Below are 27,207 nucleotides of genomic sequence, written 5' to 3' on the forward strand. Positions count from 1 at the left end.
GACCCACCCCTGTGCCCACTGCCGCCTCATGGCCCAAAGTTCCTTTCAAGGTGTACAAATCCATGCACTGGGCCCCTAGTTTTACATATATTGACTCATTTAACCCCCATAGCTCCCACCATCATCACCCACACAGAGAGGAGGACCTGAGTCTAAACAGAATTAAAACAAGTTATGTATACATTTGTGAGCTTAACCCAAAGCTTTGCTCTGCCATTTCTACTGTGCCTCTTTCCAAAATTAAATATAAGTAAGAAATTAATATTTAGTGAAAAAGTATTTGCATGCCAGACTCTGTGAAAAAATATATTCCATTCTTGTGTTTAATCTTAACAACAACCCAAGAATGTGCAGTATTATCACCTCATGTTAGGAATAAGGAAATGTGCTCAGAATGGTTAGATAACTTGTGCAGTATCTGACAACTAGTAAATTGGAAAATGAGATATTCCCAACTAGTCTCTTTCTTAATCTACAACCTCAGTCCGTCTTAAACGTTAATGTGTGTAAAGGAATAGGGCCTGTGATTCTGTATTTATAATATGCTCCCAGGAAGTAATGACAATAATAATGGTCTAAGGAGTAGCAAGTAGTTACTAATTTTGTCCTTTGTAAGATTTTATAACTCCTGTAGGAAATAGTCTTTTGAGACTAACAATGAGTTCCTTATATTTAAATTTTGAGGTTTAAAGAACAAAATTACCATTTTTCTCACAAAATAACTTAAATATTCCTAGTTCTGAGATTAGTTAAGGACAGGTAGAGACAAAAAAGAGATAGCAAGAGAGAGGTAGAATTAGCTGCAAATTGTGTTACAATGGCTTAACATCCTATTTCTTTCTTTTTATTCTCATGTCAAGGATAGTGAATTAGCTGAATTATGGTATCCTTAGAATTTCCCTTTGTGTTGACTTAACCATCTTCCTGCTAACCTTCATTAATGGCAGTTTTTACCATCTTTATACCCAATACAAAGCCATGCTCCTGCATATGGTTAGAATATGAATAAGATAAATATTCAAGAATACAACTTTTCCAATTTTAATACTCAATCAGTAAAATTAACATAGATATTAAAAAATGCCATTTGTTCTTAAGAAAATGTCAAGTTTCAACAATGCAATAAGAAAAACCCTGAATTTTAAAGCCTACATGGGCATTGCTAAAATAAAAAAAATAGGAACCTATGATGGAACTGTAAATGTATAAATAACATTTAAAGATGGAGCTGGTGGTAATGTTCATTAGCATGCAAACTAGTAGTAAGTTCATGAATTTGAATTCTGGTATAAGGAATGGTCATTAATATTTTGTGCACATCTACTTCCAAGGAGGTATTTAACTTGCTGAATGTTGTAACATTAGAATAATGGCTTTAAGAGAAAAAGGAAGACTATTATACAAAAATATGACTAATTGAAGTATAATCATGATCCTGTTTAACAAATATCTATCCTATATAATAAAAGGGTAATATGCAAATTGACCCTAACAGCAGAATGACTGGTTACTATGACACACACTGACCACCAGGGGGCAGATGCTCAATGCAGGAGCTGCCCCCTGGTGGTCAGTGCGCTCCCAGAGGGGGAGCTCTGCTCAGCCACAAGCCATGCTAACGGCTGCCAGTACAGCGGTGGTGGTGGGAGCCTATCCCGTCTCCTCAGCAGCGCTAAGGATGTCCAACTGCAGCTTAGGCCTGCTCCCCGCTGGCAAGTGGACATCCCCCGAGGGCTCCCGGGCTGCCAGAGGGATGTCTGACTGCCAGCTTAGGCCTGATCCCCCAGGGAGTGGGCCTAAGCCAGCAGGTGGTCATCCCCCGAGGGGTCCCAGACTGCAAGAGGGCACAGGCCAGGCTGAGGGACCCCCCTGAGTGCACAAATTTTTGTGCACTGGGCCTCTAGCATATATATGAAAGGCTACTATGCAAAGTGTCCCCTCAGGAGTTCAACCGGGAGAACGGGAGTTCAATTGCTTGCTATGACATGCGCTGACCACCAGGGGGCAGCACAGAACATGGCGGGTGACCAGCTGCAGTGGTGGGGCACTGAGGGAATGAGGGAAGGAGGAGGTGGGGAGGCAGGGAACCTGATCAGCCCTGATCACCAGCCAGGTCTAGGGACCCTACCCATGTACGAATTTTGTGCACTGGGCCTCTAGTTCTAATATAAAAGTGACAACATAACACTGTTTTCAGCCCAGCAGCGGATGGACCAAGTCTTCCGTGGGTTGGTGGTGGAAGGAGATGCAGGGGAGCATTAGTGCTTTGCCTTAGAGAAGCCCTGAAAGGAACTGACACCCATTGAACATCTCACTGTCTACTAGACAGATCACCCTCTGCAATCTAAAGAATCCTTACAAAATTCTGAAAGTCAGTTATTATTAACTTCATATCACAATGAAATATAAGATGGGAGAAACCAAGCACCAAACATAAGCCTAGAGAATTTACATTTCCCAAGTTTACATTCTTAACTAGCACATGGAAAAGCCAGACCTGATTTCAGATCTAACTACAAAGCCCATACTATTTCCTGGCTACTTTCTGTAGGAAAACAAACAAGCAAAACCTTTTAATAGATCCAGCAACGATGCATTTGACTCATATTTGAAATCATATGCATTGGACATCAATGGGGGAGGGGTTAACTGGAATTTCAACCAGGGAACCATCATGAAAGGTGGGAATGCCATCATTTTGCTTCTTGAGAAAGCTGACATCTGGATCTACAACTTATCCAATCTGGGGGGAAGCAAACAAGAAGTCAAGACATAGGAGAGAGCATCATGATTCTATAAGCAGTGTAATGCTACCCTGGAAACAATGTGTTTTATCAGAAATTGTCATCAGAAGACATTATGTTTGCTACTTCATTCATTCACAAATTTATTAATTTATCACTCTCTTAGTAATGGAAGAGCTCATAATAATAGGTCCTTGCACTACTATATGTTGCTATTGATATTGAAATAACTTTTCTCATGAAAAATTAAGGCATGGAGGCTAAGCAGAATAAATAATCCAGGTATCATGATTACCATTTTCCAGATGAAACCACAGACTTTGAGAAGGTAAATAATGTCCTCAAAGTCACAATAGGTACTAAGTGTCCTAGACACAGTTTAATTTGTTGTTTCAAATTGACTGTGCTTTTCATGATTTTGACGTAGTTAATAAGCAAGATACACAACTGAAAAGAGTATAAACATGATTGTATGCTGATTCAAATATCCAGAGATAATGAAAATAAAAGATATTTTAAGAATACATGTATTTCAATGAGAACTACTGATTAAGTTCTTTTTCTAAAACATGAAAAATAGGTTTTCTTTATAAATTTTAATATTGACTTTCCAGCATTTTGGGGCTTTCTTGAGTCTTCATTTCATATTTTGGTGCTTACCTATTTGCATGATTTTCTCTCTATCCTATATAATAAAGAGCTAATATGCTTATTAGGTCAAACAGCCAAATGACCATCTGGATGACATTTTGGACAACTCTCTGGACAACCTTCTGGATGAAGCTAGGGGCTGCAAGGGCCAGCTGAGGTAGCCAGCGCTGCAAGGGCTGGCCAAGGCAGCTGGGGCTGTGGGGTACTGCGAGGGCTGGCTGGGGCTGTGAGGGCCTGCGAGGGCTGGCCGGGGCTGTGAGTGTCACCTGGGGCTGTGAGAGACTGCCAGGGCTGGCTGAGGCTGGGAGGGCTGGCCAAGGCAGCCAGGGCTGAGAGGGCTGGGCCCCTTGCACGAATTTTGTGCATTGGGCCTCTAGTTTTTTAATAATTTTTTTGCATTTTATTTCCCATATTCAATGGCTTTTACAGTAATCCATATTTACTTACCTCCCTTTTCCTATTTTCCTTATTGCTCTAACCCTTTATTTTTTGAATCTTTATTATCAGAGGCCTGGTGCACAAAATTTGTGCACTTGGAGGAGGTGGCCACTCAGCCTGGCCTGTACCCTCTCGCAGTCCAGGAGCCCTTGGGGATGTCCAACTGCCGGGAGTGGGCCTAAGCCATCAGTCAGACATTCTTAGCACTGCCACGGAGGTGGGAGAGGCTCCCGCCACTGCCGCTGCACTTGCCAGCCATGAGCCCGGCTTCTGGCTGAGCAGCACTCCCCCTGTGGGAGTGCACAGACCACCAGGGGCCAACTCCTGCATTGAGCATCTGCCCCCTGGTGGTCATTGCTAAGCATAGCTACTGGTCATTTTGCTGTTTGGTAGATTTGCATATTAGCCTTTTATTATATAGGATTCTCATTTTTTTCCCCACAATAATTTTGTTTAAATAATACAAGAGTCAATATTTAAACAGTATTTCATTGAACCAAGCTTGATCTTGGAATCCTAAAGAGTCTTAGTTAGTTATGCATGTGCAAAAAGGCATTTTCCACTCCTCCATTTTCTACCATAAGATTGATAAGCATATAAAATGAATCTTTAGTGACTGGTAATAAACTGCATGAAGATTGATATCATTGAATAAAAAAACGTAAATCTTAAATGCAAGGAGAACGTATATAATTTATTTGTGAGAGAGAATTCCTAACAGAAACCTATTCTGAACCTTATAAATAAGTATAATACATGACATTTTGGAACTTACATTTTCATTTGTTATTACCAATTTTAGCCAATGAAAATACAGAAAATAGATCTTTCCTGAGTAAAGATTGGATAAACATTGTAGAATTCTTATATTAGGGGTTTTTTTTTATTAGAACATGTTCAATTTAATCTAATCTAAATCTAATCCCAGAACATCTTTAATGTAAGTTAAATACAAAGCCCTTTTTGCTTTTTTACTTGACACAAATTTGTTCTATAGAAATTTTCTGTTGATTCCAAGGAAAGTTTGGATTATACATAGAGAAGTGAAATTCTTATTTAATAAAATGCCTATATTTCTTCAACTGCTTGCTTAATTACTTATTAAATAAATACTATAAGTGGTTATGAAATTCTTGTGTGGGAAGTATGCAAATTTAAAATAAAAATTATATCACTATATTAAAAATGTTATTTCAAAATTTCATTATTGCCTAATTTTGTATGTCATTGAAAATGGTAATTATTTTAATATTTTGGGGGGAAACTACTATTTTATAAAGGCTTTTTTTATTTAACAGAAAGACTACAACATTAGTCAAAGAAAACAAACATACATTTTATTTTTTATTTAATAATATATCATTTTCCCTCCCATTTAATGCTATCTTAACTGGTTCCTTTTTCTTTTATTTCAACAGGCTGAGTTAAATGACCCCACAGATCCTTTCACTAGAGTTTCATCAAATGCAGGGGATGAAATTTTCTCCAAATATATAGGATGGAGAGTTGCCAACATCCTTTCCAAACTACTCTTCCCCTCCGCTGATATTCTTCCTTTGAAAAAACCATTGATAAAACCGCATAAAACCAAATATCTGTATAAAAAGCAAGATTCTATGAAGAAGAAAGTTCTACATTTTACTGTAAGGTAAAGTAAAGCACTATTCAAAATAGTGCTGTTATTCTAACACATTATATTTCAAAGTCATAGAAATTATTTATAATCATGTGCCACATTATTTAACTCAGTTTCTTTTTTTTAATTCAAATTTTGGCTCTAGCACCACCTAGGTATTCTATCAAGAGCAAGTATTCCCTTCTCAAAAATTATTTTGATTATTTAAAATATGTATTGTTTTAAATAATTTTGATTATTTAAAATAGGTATTATTATAAAATATAAATCAATGTTTTAATAAAGTGAAATCTTCCCTCCCATCACTGACCTTCATTTGCCTAGTTTACCCCCCACCTCCACTTATCATTAATTGCTTGTGAATCATTCCAGGTTCTATACAATCTAAATATAAGAAATTATAAGTAAATTTTAATTTTTTCCTCAATTTTTACATGAAAGTTGGTATAGTAAACATCTGTTGCATTTTTCACTTAACTTCATTTCTTAGAGAACTTTCTATGCCAGTACATAGAGCATTTTATCATTATTTTTTAATCAGTTATGATATTTTCCTTAGTAAGGATGCACTACAATTTATTGAACCAGCTGCCTTTTGGTTGGCATTTGGTTGTTTTTTTATTGTCTACTACTACAGACTACCACAAAAGTAAACTTTCACATAGATATATTTTTCAATGTGGAATAATTGACTGTAAGATGAATTCTCAGAAGTATAACTGCTGCTGAGACTGGTTTGGCTCAGTGGATAGAGCGTCGGCCTGCGGACTGGGGGGTCCCGGGTTCGATTCCAGTCAAGGGCATGTGCCTTGGTTGCGGGCACATTCCTGGTGGGAGATGTGCAGGAGGCGGCTGATCGATCTTTCTCTCTCATCGATGTTTCTAACTCTCTGTCTTTCTCCCTTCCTCTCTGTAAAAAATCAATAAAATATATATTTTTTTAAAAAAAGAAGTATAACTGCTGTGTCAGAAGGCAGATGCCTTTGTAACGTGGGTAGATATTTCCAAATTGCCTTTTAGTGGAGTTGTGCAAATTTAATATATCTTAGTGCCTGTCAATATATGAGACTTCCTAGTTTTTCTTTAGTATTTCCAACAGATGATGTTAACAACTTTGGGTTTTGACATTCTGAAAAATATAGTTTTCAGAAGTAGCTTTCATTTTTATTTTTCTTAAGATGAGTGTTTCAAACACCTTTTATATGTTAAAGCCTTTTGTTTTTTTCTTTATATGGGAATAACTCGTACTTATTTTGTCCATTTTTCTGTTGTGTTTTTGTCTTTTCTCTTCTCTGCTTTGCAAGAACTATTTACCTATTAATCAATATGTCCTTTTGTTTATGGTTAGAATTACAAATGTTTATTTTTTGCACCATTTTAAATTTATCTTTAAATTTTGTTTATAATATTTTGTTGCCATCTTTCTACATAATAACATTTATCAAGTTTCACTATGGTTTAAGCATGCTTTAGATTAAAAATTTGTCACACTGTCTCCTGGTACTTTTAAGGACTCATTTCAAACATTTTTAATCATTGGTCTAATGGAAGGGTTTTGTTGTTTTTGGTGTGAGGGATTGCTCCATGTGACCACTAAGTTGTTCCAGCAATATTTATTGTCATCTATCTTTCTTCAATATTTTTATTTTAATTGCTATCTTAATTAAAAACTAAATTCCAACTTATTTTTTCTATGTTCTAAAATAATTTCAGTAATTTAAATTATCTACTGTCAAACTTTGGTAGAATTCCCTCTTAGACTATCAGTACCTTATGCTTCTTCTAAGGGTAGCTCTTTGTCAAATTTTTCCATTTTATATGGGTATTGGCAAGGTTGTTATTCAGTCATAATGTGCAAGAACAGCTAGATTAAGTTCTTATTTTTTGAGGCTCTTGCCATACAATTATTTGGAGTGTCAATCCTGAATGCCAGCCTCTTTTGAACTTTCTCTTTCTTCTTAAGTCAATTTTAGCATATTATGCTTCCATCGAATATTATTTATTTCACTCCATTTTTCAGAATTTACCTAGCCATAATTGAACAAAGTAGTGTCTTAAGATTCCTTTCATTCTCTCTGTTTCTGTCGTTTTTCTCCTCTCAGCCAATTGTTATTCTGTAAATTTACATTTTGTCCCTTTATTTTCCTTCATTCATTTATTGTTTTATCTATTTTATATTATTTTTTTCAATAAACCAGATTTTGGATTCTAACTCATGTATGTTCTTATGTCTATTAATCTGTTACTGCTTCTATCCTTTGACCTATTTTGTGGTTGATTTTCTAATTTCTTGAAAGAGATGCTAAATCATTTGGAAAAATTTTTTTTAGCCTTTGTTTGAATCATTATGTGAGTTCCCAAATCATGGGTCTGTTGCTGCCCAATTATTGCAGGTATAATTATTGGATGGAGCAAGATTAGTAGGCAGGCTTTTCTTTTGTGCAGAGTCAACAGAAAAATAAACATGCTTGAGGGGAATTTTTAAATAGATGTAAGCATTAAAAAAAATTTTTTTTTAAATCAATGAGGAAGATTTGTAAATTTGTGATTAAGTATCACACAGCCTGCACTTTAGTAGTCTCAGGTACAGAACTAAACATTTAAAAATATTCTTCAGCATATATTATAAATATTTATAAAATTGCAATATGATCTGCCTGGTCAGTGTGGCTCAGTGGTTAAGCATCAACCCGTGAACCAAGATGTCACCAGTTTGATTCCTGGTCAGGGCACATGCCCATTGTGGGCTCGATCCCCAGTTGGGGGCATGCAGGAAGCAGCTGATTGGTGATGTTTCTCTCATCATTGATGTTTCTATATCTTTATCCCTCTCTCTCTAAAAATAAAAACACAAAAAATTGCAATGTGATCAAGGTACAATGAAAATGCCAGCTTTAAATGTCATGGCTATTGAGATTTACTTTAGAGTCCCCAAATGCCTCCTGTCTATTCTTAAGGGATTGCAGACATCGAAGAAAAATCAATCTGGAACCACAATGAGAGGACACTGAAAAAGTGTACTTTGGTTTCTCATCATGGTCAGTTAAAGGAAGGGAAGAAAGAAACTAGAAAAATAAAAGAAATTAGATTTTGACAAAAGGAGTTTAAACAAACAGCAAGGGAAAGAGACAGATGGTGATGAATGGTGCTTGCTGGGACATAGAAAGGAAAGACAGAGAGAAAAGGAGACATACTGGGAATGCTTAAAATAGTAGAACAGAGCAATAAAAGTTATAAGTAGAGAGAAAGATGAGAGAGACCAAAAGGAAAGGGAGAAGATATAAGGGGAAAGTCAGACACACTGAGGATGAAAAGTAAAAATAGAGGGGTATGCACAGGGCCTTGGAGTACGAGAAGAGAATATGCAACCTCAGAGAAGAGACAAAAAGGAGCAGTGGGGTTAAGACCCAAAGAAACCTATAGGCTTTTAAAGATTAAAAAGCTTCTCATCAAAGCCTATAGTTCATTACCTAAATGATAAGCATTCATCACTGAGTAAATATTTGAGTAAGTATTATCTCCTTATCCATTTCCTCACTGCTCATAATGAGCCCTAGCAATTAAGCTTAGAGTCCCAGGCTCACATGAGAAACTCCCAGGGGTACAGCAGCCTGGGCATTTCTAGCGGAAGCTCCCATGGTGACTCTCACATTTATGCTGTAGTGCATGTAGACAGTGCCCCCTGGAGTGTGCACATTTCCAGGTGCAGTTTGGTGCAAACTAATATCTGGGTACAAAAGAGGTGATTGGAGTAGGGCTATAGCTCAATGACATCAAGACATAGTTAGGTCAGGCCTAGTCTCTATTGTCTATTAAGGGTATGGGATAGTCCAGCCAGTATGGCTCAATGGTTGAGCATTGACCTAGGAACCAGGAAGTCATGGTTCATTTTCCAGGCAGGGCACATGCCTGGTTGTGGAGCCTGCAGGAGGCAGCTAATCAATGATTCTCTCTCATCATTGATGTTTCTATCTCTCTCTTCCTCTCCCTGCCCCTCTGAAATCAATAAAAATATATATTTTTTAAAAAGGGTATGGGATATCCCTGTTTTTTAAAAAGTTGTTGGAAAGCAAGCTTAAATGTAAGCTATGCATTGAAAAAAAAAAAAAGAAGCCACTGGCTTACTAAACAATAGTGGAAAATTTTCTTTTTTGCTTGGTCCTCCATCTACTCAACAGCCTTATAGCTAACTCCTTTTGTTAATTCTCCACCTCCCATGTCCAAGTCCACAAACTGGAATTTAATACAATTAATGAACATCTGAGCATGTTGAAGTGCATAGGTAAAGCACAAAGACATAATGTACATCCCTTTGTATGTTAAGTTCTTTTTCACCTCTTAAAGGTCTTCATGCATAGGGTCATATCACCAATTCTTCATCAAGTATTCCTAGGAATCTCTACTTTGTGTTTTCAACCAATAGCAATGTGAAAGCCTACAAGAAGGCCAACATTTAAGGACTCCTACAGAATATAGGGCACATATAAGAGGTAGGCGGAAAGAAAATTTAAGATAGGATTCCTTATTGCCTTAGAGCACTAAAGTATACTTATTTCAGGGTGAAGATCTGAAAATTTACTAGTAAAAAGGAAATGGGAGCTTGCTTTTTCAAGGGTGGAAGAATGCTTCCCTTATTAATGAAGCATCTGCTACATCGCATGACCTATAATTTTCTCCAAAAACATTTTTTTCTTACTTGTGTTTCTAGCCTATAAAATTCTTTGAAAGCAGGAATTCTGTCTTTTATATGTTCATAAACATATATTTTGCTCTGAATGACTTGAAGATTTTACTTCTTTTCTTTATAAAATTTTTCAAAAGAAAATGTATTATTTTGCTTCTGTACATTGAATTTTTGAGTTTTGCTTTAAGTTAATGCACCATGCTGCTGGGTACATGCTCTTTTTGCCCCTCAGCAGTTCTTTCAAAATGAAAAAATCATTATGGTTCTTTACTATATCATAAAAGCTGCAGCCAAAAAAACAGGCATATAATACTTCTACTTCAAAGCATAGTATTTCCCTTTCCTCTCTTTGTCAGTAAAACTATCTTAAATTTACCTTAAGGCTGAGATTCAGGACCCTGAAGACCAAATTTTCAAAAATTAGTTGCCATATCTATACTTTTTGGTCATATAGCTTCTGAGGTTTCTTAAGTGTATTTTCTAAGATTATACCTTGAATTGCTAAAAACTCACAAACAACACTTTTTTGCACATATGTAAAGACTAGGAGAATATTAGCTTAAAACTTTATCTCTTATCATGCTTAGTTTGCTGGAAATTTTATGTTGGAAGACTTCATTCATAAGACCAGCACCTGGAAGAGAGCCCAGGTGAAACTAGCAAGAATGGACTGAAAACATCTGTTGTCATTTAGGCAGGAAATTTTACATGACTGACTTCATAAACAGGATGGATGAATCCAAGGTTACTGCACATCCTCTGCATCTTCTTTTATAAAATGAGCTAATTCTCAAGTGATAGAACTAGGTGTAACCAACATTTGCTGAATGGAGACAGGGTAGGGGAAGGTTAATACCACCACATCCCAGGAGAGAGGTTAAAAACAGGCTTTATTGCAGAGACCTGTTCGCAGCAAAAAGAGGCGCATGATCCTCATTTCTCATCTCACTGAAGTGCACTGGAGTGGTGGGAAGCAATTGGACAGTCAGTGTTTTGTTTGTGGGAAGACACACTGTCCAACTGCTACTGCCTGTGTACTGCAATTTAATTGTGAAAAAGACCTTGGGCTCAGTTGCCACGCTATCTGAAGTTGGGGATCAGCTGGACAGGGCATGCTAGAAATGTCAGCTGCCCCAAATCTGGAGTCATTGAGACGTGCTCCTAGAAGGCCACTGGACTCCTTGGGAAGTTGGGTTTGGGAGAAACTCTGCCAAATTGGAGACTCTTAAGACCCCTAGATTTGTGCACCAGTGGGGTCCCTCAGCCTGGCCTGGGCCTTCTCACAATCTGGGACCCCTTGGGGGATATAGGACTGCCAGTTTCGGGCCTGGGCTGTGGGGATCGGGCTGAAACCGGCAGTCCGACATCCCCAACAGATGTATTAGTGCTCGAAGGGGAAGGCGGTCAGGGAGGAGCCCGAGTCCAGGCCAGGGCCGTGCCCCTCCTGCTCATCCCGGCTCCACTACACCTGCCACCACCGCCTCTCGGTAGTGCTGCCACAGAGGTGGGAGAGGCTTGCGCTGCCACAGCTGCACTCACCAGCTCTGAGCCTGGTGTCTGGCACCTATTTATCAGCTGAGTGGTGCTCCAGCTGTGGGAGCACACTGACCACCAGGGGGCAGCTCCTGCATTGAGCATCTGCCCTCTGGTAGTCAGTGCTCATCATAGCTACTGGACAGTTGTCCGGTCACTTAGGCATTTATATATATACTAGAGGCCCAGTGCACAAAAATTTGTGCACTCGGGGGGAAGGGGGGTCCCTCAGCCCGGCCTGTGCCCTCTCGTAGTCTGGGACCCCTTGGGAGATAATGACCTGCTGGCTTAGGCCTGCTCCCGGGTGGCAGAGGGCAGGCCCAATCCCTAGGTGCAGCCCCTGGTCGGGCTCAGAGCAGGGCCAATTAGGGAGTTGGGGCGCTGCCCCCTGTCATGCACAGAGCAGGGCAGATTGGGAGGTTACGATGCCACCCTCAGTCACGCTCAGGGTAGGGCCGATTGGGGGGTTGGGGCACCGCCCCGTCACACTCAAGGCAGGGTCGATGGGGAGGTTGCGGCGCCACCCACTGTCACGCACAGAGCAGGGCCAATCAGGGGGTTGAGGAGCTCCGCCCTGTCACGCACAGAGTAGGGCCGATAGGGGAGTTGGGGCACCGCCCCCTGTCACACACAGAGCAGAGCGGATCAGGGGGTTGGGGCGCCGCCACTGTCACACTCAGGGCAGGGCCGATGGGGAGGTTATGGCTCTACCCCGTCACACACAAAGCAGGGCCAATCAGGGGGTTGGGGCGCTGCCCCCTGTCACACACAGAGCAGGGCCGATCAGGGGGTTGGGGCACCGATCCCTGTCGCACACAGAGCTGCAGGGCGATCAGGGGGTTTGGGCGCTGCCCCCTGTTACACTGATCCCGGTGCTGGGAGGCATATTACCCTTTTACTTTATAGGATAGAGGCCTGGTGCACAGGTTGGGGCTGGCTGGTTTGCCCTGAAGGGTGTCCTGGATCAGGGTGGGGGTCCCCACTGGGGTGCCTGGCCAGCCTGGGTGAGGGGATGATGGCTGTTTGCAGCTGGTCACACACCCTTCAGGGTGGGGGTCCCCACTGGAGTGCCTGGCCACCCTGGATGAGGGGCTGAGGGCTGTTTTCAGGCTGGTGAGTGACTGAAGCTCCCAACCGCTCCTTTTTTTCTTTTTTTTTTATTCTGGGCCAGCTTTAGCAGCCGTGGGCAAACTACGGCCCGCGGGCTCGATCTGGCCCGTTTGAAATGAATAAAACTAAAAAAAAAAAAAGACTGTACCCTTTTATGTAATGATGTTTATGTTGAATTTATATTAGTTCACACAAACACTCCATCCATGCTTTTGTTCCGGCCCTCCAGTCCAGTTTAAGAACCCATTGTAGCCCTTGAGTCAAAAAGTTTGCCCACCCCTGAGCTTTAGCTTTGAAGCTTGGCTCCAGCTCTTAGGCCTCCGCTGCTGAAAGCAGGTTTCCGGCCTTTGTTTACCTTCTGTATTTGAAACAATGTTGCGATCCTGCTGGCTGAAGCCTGAGGGACTAAAGCAGGTTTCTGGGGTTTTGTTTAGCTTCTATATTTGAAACATAGTTGCTTAGAGTTGCAGCTCAGAGGCCTGCAGCGGCAAGCGGGGAACGTTGGAGTCCTGTGCCACTGAAGCAAGCAAGCCTCATGTTCACTTTAAGCTGCCTGGCTCCCGGCCGCCATCTTTCTGGCAGTTAATTTGCATATTGCCCTGATTAGCCAATGGGAAGGGTTGCGGTCGTACGCTAATTACCATGTTTCTCTTTTATTAGATAGGACTAGAGGCCCGGTGCACAAAAATTTGTGCACTCGGGGGCAGGGGGCCCCTCAGCCCGGCCTGTGCCTTCTTGGAGTCTGGGACCCTTCGGGGGTGACCACTTGCTGGCTTAGGCCTGCTCCCAGGGAATTGGGCTTAAGATGGCAATCAGACATCCCTCTGGCAGCCCGGCAGCCCTCGGGGGATGTCCATTTGCCAGCGGGGAGCAGACCTAAGCTGCAGTCAGACATCCTTAGTGCTGCTGAGGAGGCAGGAGAGGCTCCCACCACCACCGGTGTACTGGCTTGTGGCTGAGCAGAGCTCCCCTCTGTGAGAGTGCACTGACCACCAGAGGGCAGCTCCTGCATTGAGCATGTCATAGTGACCAGTCATTCCCAGTCTTTCTACTGTTAGGGTCAGTTTGCATATTATCCTTTTACTATATAGGATAGAGGCCTGGTGCATGGGTGTGGGCCGGCTGGTTTGCCCTGAAGGGTGATCCGGATCAGGGTGGGGGTCCTGCTTGGGTGCCTGGCCAGCCTGGATGACGGGCTGATGGCTGTTTGCAGCTGGTCACAACCCCTTCAGGGTGGGGGTCCCCACTGGGGTGCCTGGCCAGTCTGGGTGAGGGGCTGAGGGCCGTTTTCAGGCTGGCGGGTGACTGAAGCTCCCAGTCTCTTTATTTCCCCTCTTTTTTTTTTATTCTGGGATTTATTTACCTTCTATAGCTGTCACTGGAGCTGAGAGCCGGCTCCAGCTCTGAGGCCTGGCTCCAGCTCTGAGGCTGTGGCTGGCTGAAAGCAGGTATTTGGGGTTTGTTTGGCTTCTATAATTGAAACATTGTTGCTGTCCTGCTCGCTCCAGCTCTGAGGCCGCGGCTGGCTGAAAGCAGGTATCTTGGGTTTGTTTAGCTTCTATAATTGAAACATTGTTGCTTTCGGAGCTCAGAGCCGGGCCGCGGCAGGCAGGGAACCTTGGCTTCCTCCATCACTGGAGCAAGCAAGCCTCATGTTCACTTCAGCTGCGTGGCTGCCGGTCGCCATCTTTGTTGGCAGTTAATTTTCATATCCTGCTGATTAGCCAATGGGAAGTGTAGCGGAGGTATGGTCAATTACCATGTTTGTCTATTATTAGATAGGATACTAGATGCCCATTGCACAAAGATTTGCACAATAGGCCTTCCTTCCCCTGGCTGCCGGCACCAGTTTTCCTCCAGCACCCAGGACCCAGGCCTTTGGTCTGGCCACAGCAGAGAAGCCAAGCCTTGAGGCTAGGCTTCTCCACTCCGGCCGCAACAAGGTTTGGCTTCTCTGTTCCAGCCACAGTGAGGCTTGGCTTCTCCGCTGTGGCCACAGTGGAAAAGTCAAGCGTCTTCAGTCTTTAGTCTTCAGTCGTCTTCAGTATTCACTCAGGCCGGAGCCTTTAGTCTTTGCTCCACGCCTGCCTATGAAAATTAACCCGCCATCTTTGTTGGGCTAATTTGCATACTCATCCTGATTGGCTGGTGGGCATAGAAGAGTGATGACCTATTTACATATTTCTCTTTTATTAGTGTATATATATGTGTGTGTGTGTGTGTGTGTGTGTGTATATAATCGTATATAATAAAAGGCTAATATGCAAATTGTCCCCCTTGACCAGGAGTTTGACTGGGAGTTCAACCAGCAGGTGAGGCCAACCGGCCAACTGCCCGCAGGTCCCCCCTCTCCCAACAGCCCCACCTCCGGCTGGCCCAGCCTGATCGGCCCCCATCAGGATGGTCCGGCTGGACCCCAGCCATGCATGAATTCATGCACCAGGCCTCTAGTATACTATAATTTAAGTTAATATATTATATTAAATTATACACATATTCAGGGTGGAGCAAATGTAGGTTTACAGTTGTGAGTACATGAAACAGTTTATTCTCGTATTATTATTTATTACTTATTGTATTATTTTCCATATAAACAACTGTAAACCTACTTTGTATTATATATAATTATATAAATTATATATGTCACATATATTATATATATAATATAATATGTATATAATATATATACACATAGAGGAATTTAAAATGGAAAGTTTCAAATAATTATTGGATTTTTAAAAAGTTGGTTACATCATCAACTCAGATCAATCATTTGAAGTGTTAAAACTTCTAGAGATTGAAGTGATATTGCAAGTGAAATCCAATTGCCAGTGACAGAACCATGCTTCATATATCCATTTCCAATACATGATTCAGTTTGCCTGAAGTCTTGCCTTAGAGACAGGTCAATCCCATCTATCTTCTAATGTCTCCTATCCTCTTCTGCCTTTCCACTGGAGCCTTAGTCTGAACTAGAAATCTAGGTGTGATCGATGGGCCCATACCTTTAGCTGATGCTTTTAAGATAGTGACTTTATGCTTTTAAGATAGGAGTCTAGCTTCAATATGACCATTAACCCTAGGAGTTCTTCATTCATAGTGACATGAGGCAATGCACTCTTAAATTGCATAGTTATGAAATGAACTGGGTAAGATGTAAAAACATGCTATGTTTTATTTTATTTTTTTATATATATTTCTTTTTAAAAAATATATTTTATTGATTTTTTATAGAGAGGAAGGGAGAAGGACAGAGAGAAACATCGACCAGCTGCCCCCTGCACACCCCTCACTGGGGATGTGCCCGCAACCAAGGTACATGCCCGTGATCGGAATCGAACCTGGGACCCTTCAGTCTGCAGGCCGACGCTCTATCCACTGAGCCAAACTGGTCAGGGCTATATATATTTCTTTATTGATTCAGAGAGGAAGGGAGAAGGAGAGAGATATAGAAACATCAATGATGAGAGAGAATCATTGATCGGCTGCCTCCTGCACACCCCCTACTGGGGATCGAGCTCGCAACCCAGGCATGTGCCCTTAGCCAGAATCGAACCTGGGACCCCTCAGTCCGCAGGCTGACGCTCTATCTACTGAGCCAAGCTGGCTAGGGCAACATGCTATGTTTTAAATACAGATCAATGAGAATCAAAATAATAGCCCTATGGAAGACAAAAATTGTGCAACCAAAACCAAAACCAATATCTATGTTTTTCTGTTGTTTTTCATGTGTACTATGCTCTTTCAAAGAAAAGGGCAACGTTCAGCTTGTGATGAAATGCATTTGTAGTGGTTGGCAAACATGTATTAACTGCTTAACTGGAATGTAAACTTGGATATGACATTAATCAAATGATATACCCTCCCAAATTTCTAGGCTCTCAGAAAATATTAAGTGAGTTAGTTAAAGGATTTAATCTTCTCCCTTTTCTACATGTTTCCTTGATAAGATCAAATACTTGATCAGACATATGAATTCTTTGAAAACTTTAGTGCCCAGGGCAGGTACTTTCTATCCACCTTTCAGAGCAAATGTTGCTCCTCCACTAACCCAGCCTGTCCTAGAACATCTCTTACTATGGCTTTGAATGAGAGGCAGAAGACAGAACTGCTACTACAGGTGGTTTAGTCCTTTAGTAAGCATTAACTAAACATCTCTATGGGCAGGCACTGTGCTAGGCAGTGGGAATATAAAGACAAATAAACCATGCTCAAGTGTGATTGATGGTTCTTGTCCAGAACTACTGCTTTTATCTTTAGCATACTGGTTTTCTACCATAAAATAATTTGGGACTTTGCACCCAGTTTTCTTTTTTTTCCATATTCATTTATCTAATCATTATTTATTGAGTGCCTAATATAAATAAATAAGGTGAGGTACTATGAAATAAAATGTCTCAGGTAAAATAGTGAATAAAAATAGTTATTTTTCCTTCCCAACCAAGTGTCTGAGATAGGTGTTAATTAAAACCACACAAATACATGTGAAAATCACAAATATATGTGTTAAGTCTCCACAATGATAAGTGCTATGAAAGAGTGTGACATTGTATATAAATAATGATGTGTCCTGAGGGAAGGAGGTATATGGTGTTATGAAGACATGCACTTGGGAGGGGGGCTCAAGTATGCTAAACAGAAGGGCACGGTATGTGTCAAGATCACATGGTAAAAGAAATCATGGAGCATTTAATCCCAGGGAGATTAGGTTGGAGAGGTGGTCAGGGTTTTCAACTTTATCTTAGAAGGCACTGATTGTGTTTAATGTGTTAGAGAGAGGAGTGAACAGAGAAGGGTGTTTGTACATTTATATATTTGAGGTTGTGACATGATAATAGGTGTGAGGTACCTTAGCTAAATGACCTTGAGAAAGTTGCTTAACTTCTCTAAACCAAATTGGCTTTGTCTATAAAATGAGGTAATGATAGCACATTTCCTGTTAGGTTCTTATGAGAAATTAATGAAGTAGTCAATTAAAAGTGCTTATTCCAGTATCTGGCACAGAATGAGCACAAAATTATTATTATATTAATAAATATATGATAGCATAATTATAAATGTAATTTAACAAATATATTGGCCTATTAATCAGTACAATAATTATCTCACTATTAGTATATCATAATCATCTTCACTCTTGCCATTACTGGCTTTATTATGTATGGAAAGTACATAGGATGCTATTGAAATATAGCATGGCTGGTGGCAATAGAAATGGAAAAAAGGCAGATGAATTCCATATATTTGAAAGAAAAAGCAGCAGAATTTGATGATTATTAGATATGAAAAAGTGATAGGAGGTGAGGAGAGAAGAATCTCTTTTCCAGGCAGCTAGTCCAATAGTGGTGCCATTCAGTTGGGGGAGAGGAAGATGTGGTTGGGGATAGGGGAAGATTGTGGGTTTGGTTTTGGACATGTTGAGTTTGAAGGTGCTTTTGAGTTCTTTAAGTGGTGATTTCCAGTAGGCAGTGAGTTTCACAGTTATGTCAACAGGGAAGAAGTCTGAATAAAGGTGGTAACTGAAGTCATGGGCACAAGCAGCAGTGCCTTGGTGAAGAATATCAAATGATGTGAGAGGTGAGCCATGGGCAGAATTTTAAGGAAAAACACTATTCAATGTCTGGAAAAATGAGAATGTTATAGCAAAACAAACAACAAACTTTAAGAACAGCTGAAGTCATAGGAGAAAATCCAAGAGGATTTATAACAACTTGAGAAAATTTATAAAAATTTGTTACAATTATAAAATATAATATGTGTCTAAAATTTTAAAGTGTATGTAGATGTTAATTCAAGGAAAGATAAGGGAGACTATCCTAAAGAATCTATTGAATCCTTCTCTTTGAATATCTCTGGTCAGTACTTTCTGCTCATTGCACAAAAAATGCAAATGCAAGTGATGAAATAATTACAGAGAGAATACTTCCAAGGAAATTTTAGTATCTGTCTGCCTAATGGGGAAAAATTGCCAAACCAGTACATGAAGCTCTCTAAGTTCATAGACAACATCCAGTGGATGGAAGTATGGTATCCTGTATATTACATATGTATATCTATGTACACACAATAGAAATGAATTTCCATCCTTTAATGAGACATTTGCATGTATCAAAATACCAAGAAATCATGAGGGCAGATTATCACTTAGAAGCAAAAACTCAATAACTTTCCTAGTTATTTCACAAGCTTACAGGCCTTAAAAAAATTTACTAGCCTTTCCAATTTTTAAAAAGATTTGTTAATGACATACTGATATCATTAACAATGGCACAGTGTATCTCTCCTACCAGTCTATCCAACAAAAAAGGCACAGAGATATGCACTTAAGGGATTAATTTCTCCCCATAACACTTTTAGGCCCCCTATTTACTTCATGTCCTCCATTTTCATTTAAGAAAGTAAAACACAGCCCAAACCAGACTATGTGAAAATGTTTATGCCAATGGCTGCTGTGAAACTGGAGATCTCAGAGCGAGTTCAAAACATGCACCTAACAGGCTTCAGGTGTTTTGCAATATAGAGCCCAGTGAGGAATATCATAACCAGAAGAACGTGATGGAAAATACCATCAGGAGAAAGAGAGATGGTACCAGGATGTATAAAAACTGTGTGACACATCTGCATGTGTCCATGCATGTCTTCCTTATCTCCAAACTATATTGCTGCTGCATGTCTGAACTTTGCACACTTGTTTATATATTTGGCATGTGCTTCATATGTGTCTTTTCCCCCAAAACTTTAATTTTCACATTCTAAATCCTCTTTTCATTTGGGATTTTTTCTTTAACCTTCCACCCTCTTTTTAAAAGGGTGCATCCACATCCAACACTAATCATGCCTTATATTTTTAATAAATTGTCATATCGATTTATCACTCTGAACAGCTTTAACTTTCAGTGCCAACTCTGTCACTGTAATATAAGATCAGTAATTGCTAAGCATTTATCATACCTGAAGTGATATGTCATTAAATTCTTGGCTGTTCACAATAGTTCACTAACCTGAGTCTTGTCGAGCTAGAACTAATGTTGAGTGGTCTCCTTTCTGTGTTTTATTTTCTACATAAAGCAGTCAAAGGAAAAGAGCTGTCCTTAGCATTGTAATTTTACTAAAACATTTATATAAGCAAACCGATATTGTCACACAGAAGTCTAAGCACATCTGTCTAACAAGTCAACCACCCATTAATATATGGATATTAAGCAAGAAGAGCTAGTGATAATTGTTCCATAGCCCCACACCCCCCCCCCCCAAAAAAAGTCATGTGTAGTAATTTCACTAGCTTCTTTTTTAAAAATATATTTTTAGTTATTTCAGAGAGGAAGGGATAGGGAGAGAGAGATAGAAACATCAATGATGAAAGAATCATTGATCTGCTGCCTCCTGCATGTCTCCTACTGAGGATCGAGCCCCCAACCTGGGCATGCGCCCTGACCATAAATCACACCATGACCTCCTAGTTGATGCTCAACCACTGAGCAACACCAGCTGGGCTCACTAGCTTATTTTATTGCTTGGCTATCTTGCAGCCAACAGTGATTTTCAGGAGTTCCTCTCTAAAGGCCAAGCATTAAAACAAATCTGACATACTTATCCTCACAAATTCCCAAATGCCTATTGGTCTTATTCCCATAATGCTTACCTACTGTCCCTGTAATAAAATATGGGAAGAAAGACAATAGACAGTGAATTCCACTGGGAACTCAGACAACCTCCATACCCAGCAGGGAGAGAAGAGCCTGTGAAGTGATACAGCCCATGGGCTTAGGTGGGGCAATTAACCCCGCTTTGAGAACCCGGCCAGCGTTAATATTCTATATATTGGCCTCTGAGGCGTACTGGTCAAGTATGCGTTGGATTAACTCAGACTGAAGACTTTCCAGGTTTATTTTCAGCATACCAATGTATCTCATCAGCGGTTGTGAAATTGTGGAGGAGGTAGGGGAGCAGTGGAAATGGCAAAAGAAGTGACGGAAACAATAACTGAACAAGCTTGGGAATCCCAAAATCTACCAGCAAGACCCTCTACTTCATATTGGAAAATCTACCGACATTTCTGTATTCATCCTACCTGTACTCAGTTATCACATAACACTTGCTGTCACAGAATTCTAAACATAGCTGGCCAAAGAACCAACTGTATGTTAAACAAACTGATACCAAACAGGGAGAGATTCTGGCTAGTGCATGCATAGAAAAGAAAAAAAAAATGCAGAAAGTAATTTACAAATTTCCTTTTCTCTCTCTTGTTCAATTCCATATTTTACTCTATATTTAATCTCAATGTTATGAAAATCTTCAAATTCTGAATGCGAGAATATCCAGAATATCCATTAATATTACACATAAGTCCAGATAGGACTGGCCAGTAGTATTACTATAAATTCTTCCACTCCTGACTTAGTAAGCAGTCATTTTAGTCCTTTAACCCTGCATTTCAGAGTTTTGTTGCCAGTAGGTCAGATCTATTCGAGAGTATGATAAAGTGACAGACCCAAGGTAGTAGTAATGTGTCTGGAAGATATAAAAATATATATAATTGTTTTTTGGGGAGGATATATACACATAAAACTACATATTTAGGAAATAATATATTTAAATAAATGGAAGCACTAAGGGAGTTTCTCAAGATGACATTTTCTCTTGCTTTCCATGGTCAGGGATGCATCTAATCCAACCTTGACTCAACAGGGTTTTAATTATCAGGAATGGAAATTATTCAGTATTCATATACTCTGTTGCTGAATAAGCCTCACTGTCAGAGAGCCATTCCATATCTTTTACCTTTAATTGTGACTATATGTTACTGCATGAATGAGAATTGGACAAGAAGGCAGTTAATTTGATTGATGTAGACAGCTGAAGTGGGTAATTCAGACCCCTGAAACTCCCTTTAGGACTTGAATGATCCTATTTAGCTGTCTCAGTGAGTCCCAACAGTGTGCTAATTACCATATTTTCCCTTCAGTATGTGGACAACCACCTCTAAAACTGTTTTCTCAGCCCACTTGCATTTATATTTTGTTGGGGACTATAGAATTATATTCAAATTCAAGTAGATTTTTTAAAAGTAAGTAGACTGAATATGAGGGAAAAAGAGCTTTCCCACAAAAAAGTACAAAAAATTAAAAGACAGAAACACATAACTGCTGCCACAATAACCATAATTAAGTTTGGTAAAAATAAAATTCAATTTAACACCCACTGATATCTGTAAGGTGTAGTAGAAAATAAATTTCTAGACTTTATATAACAGGGACTACAAAAGATTACTATGGTTGGCAGTGTGTTGGAAGAAAAAACAGATTACTATTAGAGAGTCCCTAATGGTGAAACTAGCCCAGAACAGTACACACCTTCTAAGTTTTAATGATAAAGAAATTTAAGAAATTAGGTGTGTAAGTCTGATTTATTCATGCAAGTTGTACTAATCAGGTCCCTCTCATTCTTCCTTCCCTCATTACCACTTCCATCCCCTGCTCATATTCTGGTAGACATTTCAATGGAATAAAAAAAGGAGAATTGTTCTGTTTTCTATAATTTTGTGAATCTAAGCATGCCTGTTTGAGAACATAAGGGGTACTGAAGACCTAATGTTCCACTATGGCCACTGTGAACAATTTAAGTTAGCAGATCATGTTGCTTCCCTTCCTTTTCTTTTTTAACCGCCATGATCACTGCTAGGATTTGTTCTTGCCTAAGAGCTGGGGAGTTCACTACAACTGTGAGGAGGCCAACCAGTCAGAGTTGTCACCATTTGCAAGAGCCATTTCCATGGAAGAACCATAGGCGTCATTTGGTCCAATGCCCTTCTTGTATATGAGGAAAGTAAGATTTCATAAGGTTACGTAGGAGATATGGAGCAAAGACTGCAGCCTTGGATAAGAACCTAAGATTTCCTTACTCCCTATATGGTTTCATATTTGAACACCTCAAATTCTCAGAGATGTGGCAATACTCTAATAGTTGAAGTAAAGTCTTTTCAAAGGGCACATTGATAGGAATTAACTACAATTTTATTAACTTTTCTGAGCTAAAATCTTTAGGATTTCTTGTGTGAAAATTGTCTAGTCAATTTATGTAGCAAGTTTTGTGTTATTTTCGATGCTATAGCTATGCTCTCCTGTATTCCAGCATTATCATCTCTTTTTGTTTTATTTTATTTTTTAAATATATTTTATTGATTTTTTACAGAGAGGAAGGGAGAGTGATAGAGAGTTAGAAACATCGATGAGAGAGAAACATCGATCAGCCGCCTCCTGCACATCTCCTAACTGGAGATGTGCCCGCAACCCAGGTACATGCCCTTGACCAGAATCGAACCTGGGACCTTTCAGTCCGCAGGCCGACGCTCTATCCACTGAGCCAAACCGGTTTCGGCATCATCTCTTTTTAAAAGCCCAGAATTTTAATATTCTAAGGAATAACTTTCCTCTACTCAAGCAGCTATTTTAAAAAGTGTGCTCAAAATTTTATTTTTTTCCTGACTGGTCTTTTATAGCTTTCCATCTCAAAGGAGACTTTTAATAAAGATAGTAAAAGGTCCACATTATAAGATGAAAACTAGTACAAAAACAACAATGAATTAAAATGGCACTGTCTAAAGTGACTATTATATTTAAAGATAGACTAATAGCTATTTTCATTTATAGATGCACAATAAATCCTGTTTCATTCTCACAAGTTGCCTGATTATATACTGCCAAGATATTCAAAGGAATGCATTGCATGACTTGCAAACGACAAATGGAGAGGGAAAGAAAAAACCTCCAACACATATCAAGGATCAATTATCCAATGTTCTTATACAATTTTAAGGGTCAGTTCCTTGGGTATAGAAGACTCAAGGGAATCATTTCCCTCTAAAAGAAGTCACACAGCTCTTTCATGCATAGTCATTTGACAACAACGCAGATTAATGTTCTTAAAGCAGAAGATAAGGTGAACAAGAACATTTGCTGAGCATTCAGCAGCAAAATTTAGGGCCTGCTCTGTATTTTTGAAATATAGGGCTCCAAGAATGGGCTTGTTGAGAAGAATAAAGATCTTGACCAAATTTGACCTGTAGAATTCAACATAGGTAAACCTGATCAAATAAGGCTTTGGGTGTATATGTCTAAAGCAAATGGGTGAAAAGTAGTATAAATTATTCAATTTAAGTTAGTGAGGTTCACAATGATACCCATTTTTATGTTGGACCCTTAGGAGCCTAATTTTCCCTTGAATTCTGTGCTCAGGTACACAACCACTGACATGACAAGACCCCAAATTTAACATATCCAAAGTTTAAGTCAGTTCTCTCTGACCCAAACCTGCCCATTCCACTATTTTCTCAGTAAATGGAAAATTCATCTATTAACTCAGACCTTGAAACGATATTTGACTCTATTTCACTCACATTCCATGTTCAATCACTCAATCTACCAGACAATCCTGTGGTATTTACCTTCAAAATATCTCAAAAATTTTCACCATATCCACTGTTTCAACCTGATTCAAAAAAGAAGAAAGCAAATTGTCATTTGGGACAGCATAGTTTAGCTGTGGAAGCTACACTTGCAATAATGGTAGAATTAATAGGACACTAACAATAGCTGGAATCTCTATTGTAGATCAGGCAACTTGCTAAGCACTAAAGATCTAGTAAATCAGGTAAATATGCTTCTCACCTTCACATAGTTTATAATTTAAAACAGAGATCAGATCAATCAGAAAGTAAATGAGGTAATTACAGATTATATAAAATTCCATGAGTGAAATTAACTGGGCAAAAAGATGGAAAGCATTTGGTATCTTTGATACAGATGAAGTCTGACTAATTTGCAAGTAGTATTAGACATGGGATGAAGAAAAGGATGATGTATGAGTAGTCCTTCGAGGTTATTGCTAGCATCTTCCACTTGGTGATAATACCTTAACTCAGTTGATCCTCCAAATAACCCTATAGAATCAGTATGCTTATTGCCTGCATTTTCTGTATCAGAATGTGATGTTCAGAGAGATAAGAAATTGAATTAAGTTCATTTAGTTAGTACTTATGACCCAAGTCCAAATTTTCTGATTGCAAATCCCATGTGTTTTTCACTACATTGTGCAGCAGCTCCTAATTTCAGACATCTTGGGGGCGGGGGGGTTGGGGGGGTGAGGGAGGGAAGAAAGTAGTTGGAGGATTCTACTTTAGACAGCCAGGAAACATCTCAGTGATTAGGGGCAGAGGCCCGCTGCAGGAGAATGAGCGTGCTTTTTAAAAAATGTAGGCAGAGGGAACAGTGAATGCAAGGCCCAGGGGAAGGGAAGAACTCAACCTGTGTGGTAACTAAAAAGGTCAGTGTGGCTGCAAGAATAGTGAGGAAGGGTAAAGTAAGAGGAGGTGAAGTTGTTACTGAAGCCAGACCTCAAAGGACTGTAAATCCAGATAAGGAATTCCGGTTTTATTATTGTGCAAAAGGAAGTCATTGGAAGGTTTTAACCAGATGAAGCACAGAGCCCATTTACCTTTTAAAGAGAACAGACGTTGGTCTGAAGCTGAAGGCTGAATTAAATTGACATTTCTTCTAATTCTTTTATCCCCTTTTTCAAGATTTAAAAGTGGTCTTGAAGGTTTATACTAAATGTTGACAAGTTTCTTGCTGAGACCTACCCTTCCTCAAGCACGGACTGGAATTTCAGTCTGTACCTACAGCTGCATTATTTGGTCAGAGTTTCAGTCCCTTTCAATTGCAGAAATTCCCTGGTAAATCTTTACTGGCCTGATGAGGGCAACATTTGATCAATTCATTCAATGGGGTTGGAATAATCATAAGGATAGAATAGTATTTATGAAAACAATACTGATTTTTAAATTAAAAATCTAAAAGAGACTCAAAGTTGCTGCTTTATAAAATGTAGATATTTGCATATTTTTGTTTATAAATCATACACACACACACACACACACACACACACACACACACACACACTTTACTAGCATAGGGAGCTTACAGCAAAAACGAATCACACATACACACTCACACATGCAAACAAGACTTAGAAAAAAATTATGTCCTAGCAAATATTTGTTTTTAAACTTAAGATATTTACCATCCCAGCAATGGCAATAACATCATGCACATCTGTGGTAGTCATCTCTTTTCCTGTTATCACAACATTTCAAGCAATAAACAAGGACATTTTCCATTTTGATAATGATTTTATTTCTACAGTTTATTTTATATTGCATGTACTTTTCTTATACTTTAGGCTTTCAGATTATTCTACTAGCTGTAGAAAAATTTAATACAGCTCATAAAAAACTAAAGAAAAATTTACTTCCCTAAAATATTCTTGATACAGCTAGGGCTAAGCAAATTAAATATGTTAAATATAATAGACCTCTTTCATACTTCTAATAGTGCTTTTCCCCCACAACTATCTCTTGTATACTTTTCTAGTTTCAATGAGTGATTTTTGAGATGTTAGTTTACACTGTCTTAAGGGTTTTTTTCTTCTAACAGTTACTAAAAATTTCATGGAGGGCTCCTGAAGGCCCAACAACTATTGATCCTACAAAATGAATTTTTAATGTGGGAAATTCCAGGAACCTAGCTAAGTCATGTAGGGCTGTTTGGGGTCTGGAAGGCCTTTCTTATCTTAAATTACATCTACCACGAGAACCCACAAAATGGTCACCTATGCTGCATTCATCCTAAGGCTATACCTGCCTACAATAAATTTGTCTCATGAAAAGTTATCCTATAATTTTATAATGTGGGCACTCAAAAATTTTTATCTTTTAACTTACCAAGATTAAAATTAATAAAAGTTTTATCCTCTTCCTGAAAAACAGTTTTTATCTTTGATTATACTCAAAATGTCATCATAATTTAAGGGTTATATAACATCACAAAGATGAGATGTATAATAATTAATTATAACACACCTAACGAGTATTTACAGTTTACTTCTCTCTTGCAATTCCATTTTAAACAGAAGCTAATTAATAGCTGAGATGTCAGTATTTTGTCTTCAAAGAGTTTATCACTTTAGATTATGACTTATTGTTAGCTCAACTGGCTCTTCAGCATTCCTCTTTGGTGTAGCACAGTGCAACAGAAGGCAGATTTTCCCTCCTATTACATTGTAAGCAGGTAAAAGGTGTCCAGACCACTTATTACACCCATTTATGCTTGCAAGAGCCCTGGAAACAACGGGAGCAATGTCACTTTCTTTGAAGGAAACATTTTAGTGGGATATATTGAGTATACTTATTCAAGAAATAAAATTATTGTCCCTATACAACAGGCAAATGAATGATTTGCAAACAAACCGCACCATTACATATCTTGTATTTTGATGAGTTTATAAGGATTTACAAAAATGTTCAAAGTTCTTTGTATCGTGGAAGAACTGTCTATATGTCTAAAACTATTTAT

At 39.2% G+C, this 27,207-nt stretch overlaps 1 protein-coding gene across 1 annotated transcript in view; it reads left to right on the plus strand.

Moving 5' to 3' along the window:
- The window catches only part of TMEM232 (transmembrane protein 232), a 161,233-nt gene that overhangs the window by 74,006 nt on the left and 60,020 nt on the right, over positions 1 to 27,207 (plus strand). The window contains exon 12 of the mRNA XM_059693928.1: positions 5,252 to 5,481. Within this exon, the coding sequence (XP_059549911.1) occupies positions 5,252 to 5,481 (230 nt within the window). The remainder of the gene's footprint in view (positions 1 to 5,251; positions 5,482 to 27,207) is intronic.

This window comes from Myotis daubentonii, chromosome 4 (genome assembly GCF_963259705.1).
Source record: "Myotis daubentonii chromosome 4, mMyoDau2.1, whole genome shotgun sequence".
Classification (NCBI taxonomy): domain Eukaryota; kingdom Metazoa; phylum Chordata; class Mammalia; order Chiroptera; family Vespertilionidae; genus Myotis; species Myotis daubentonii.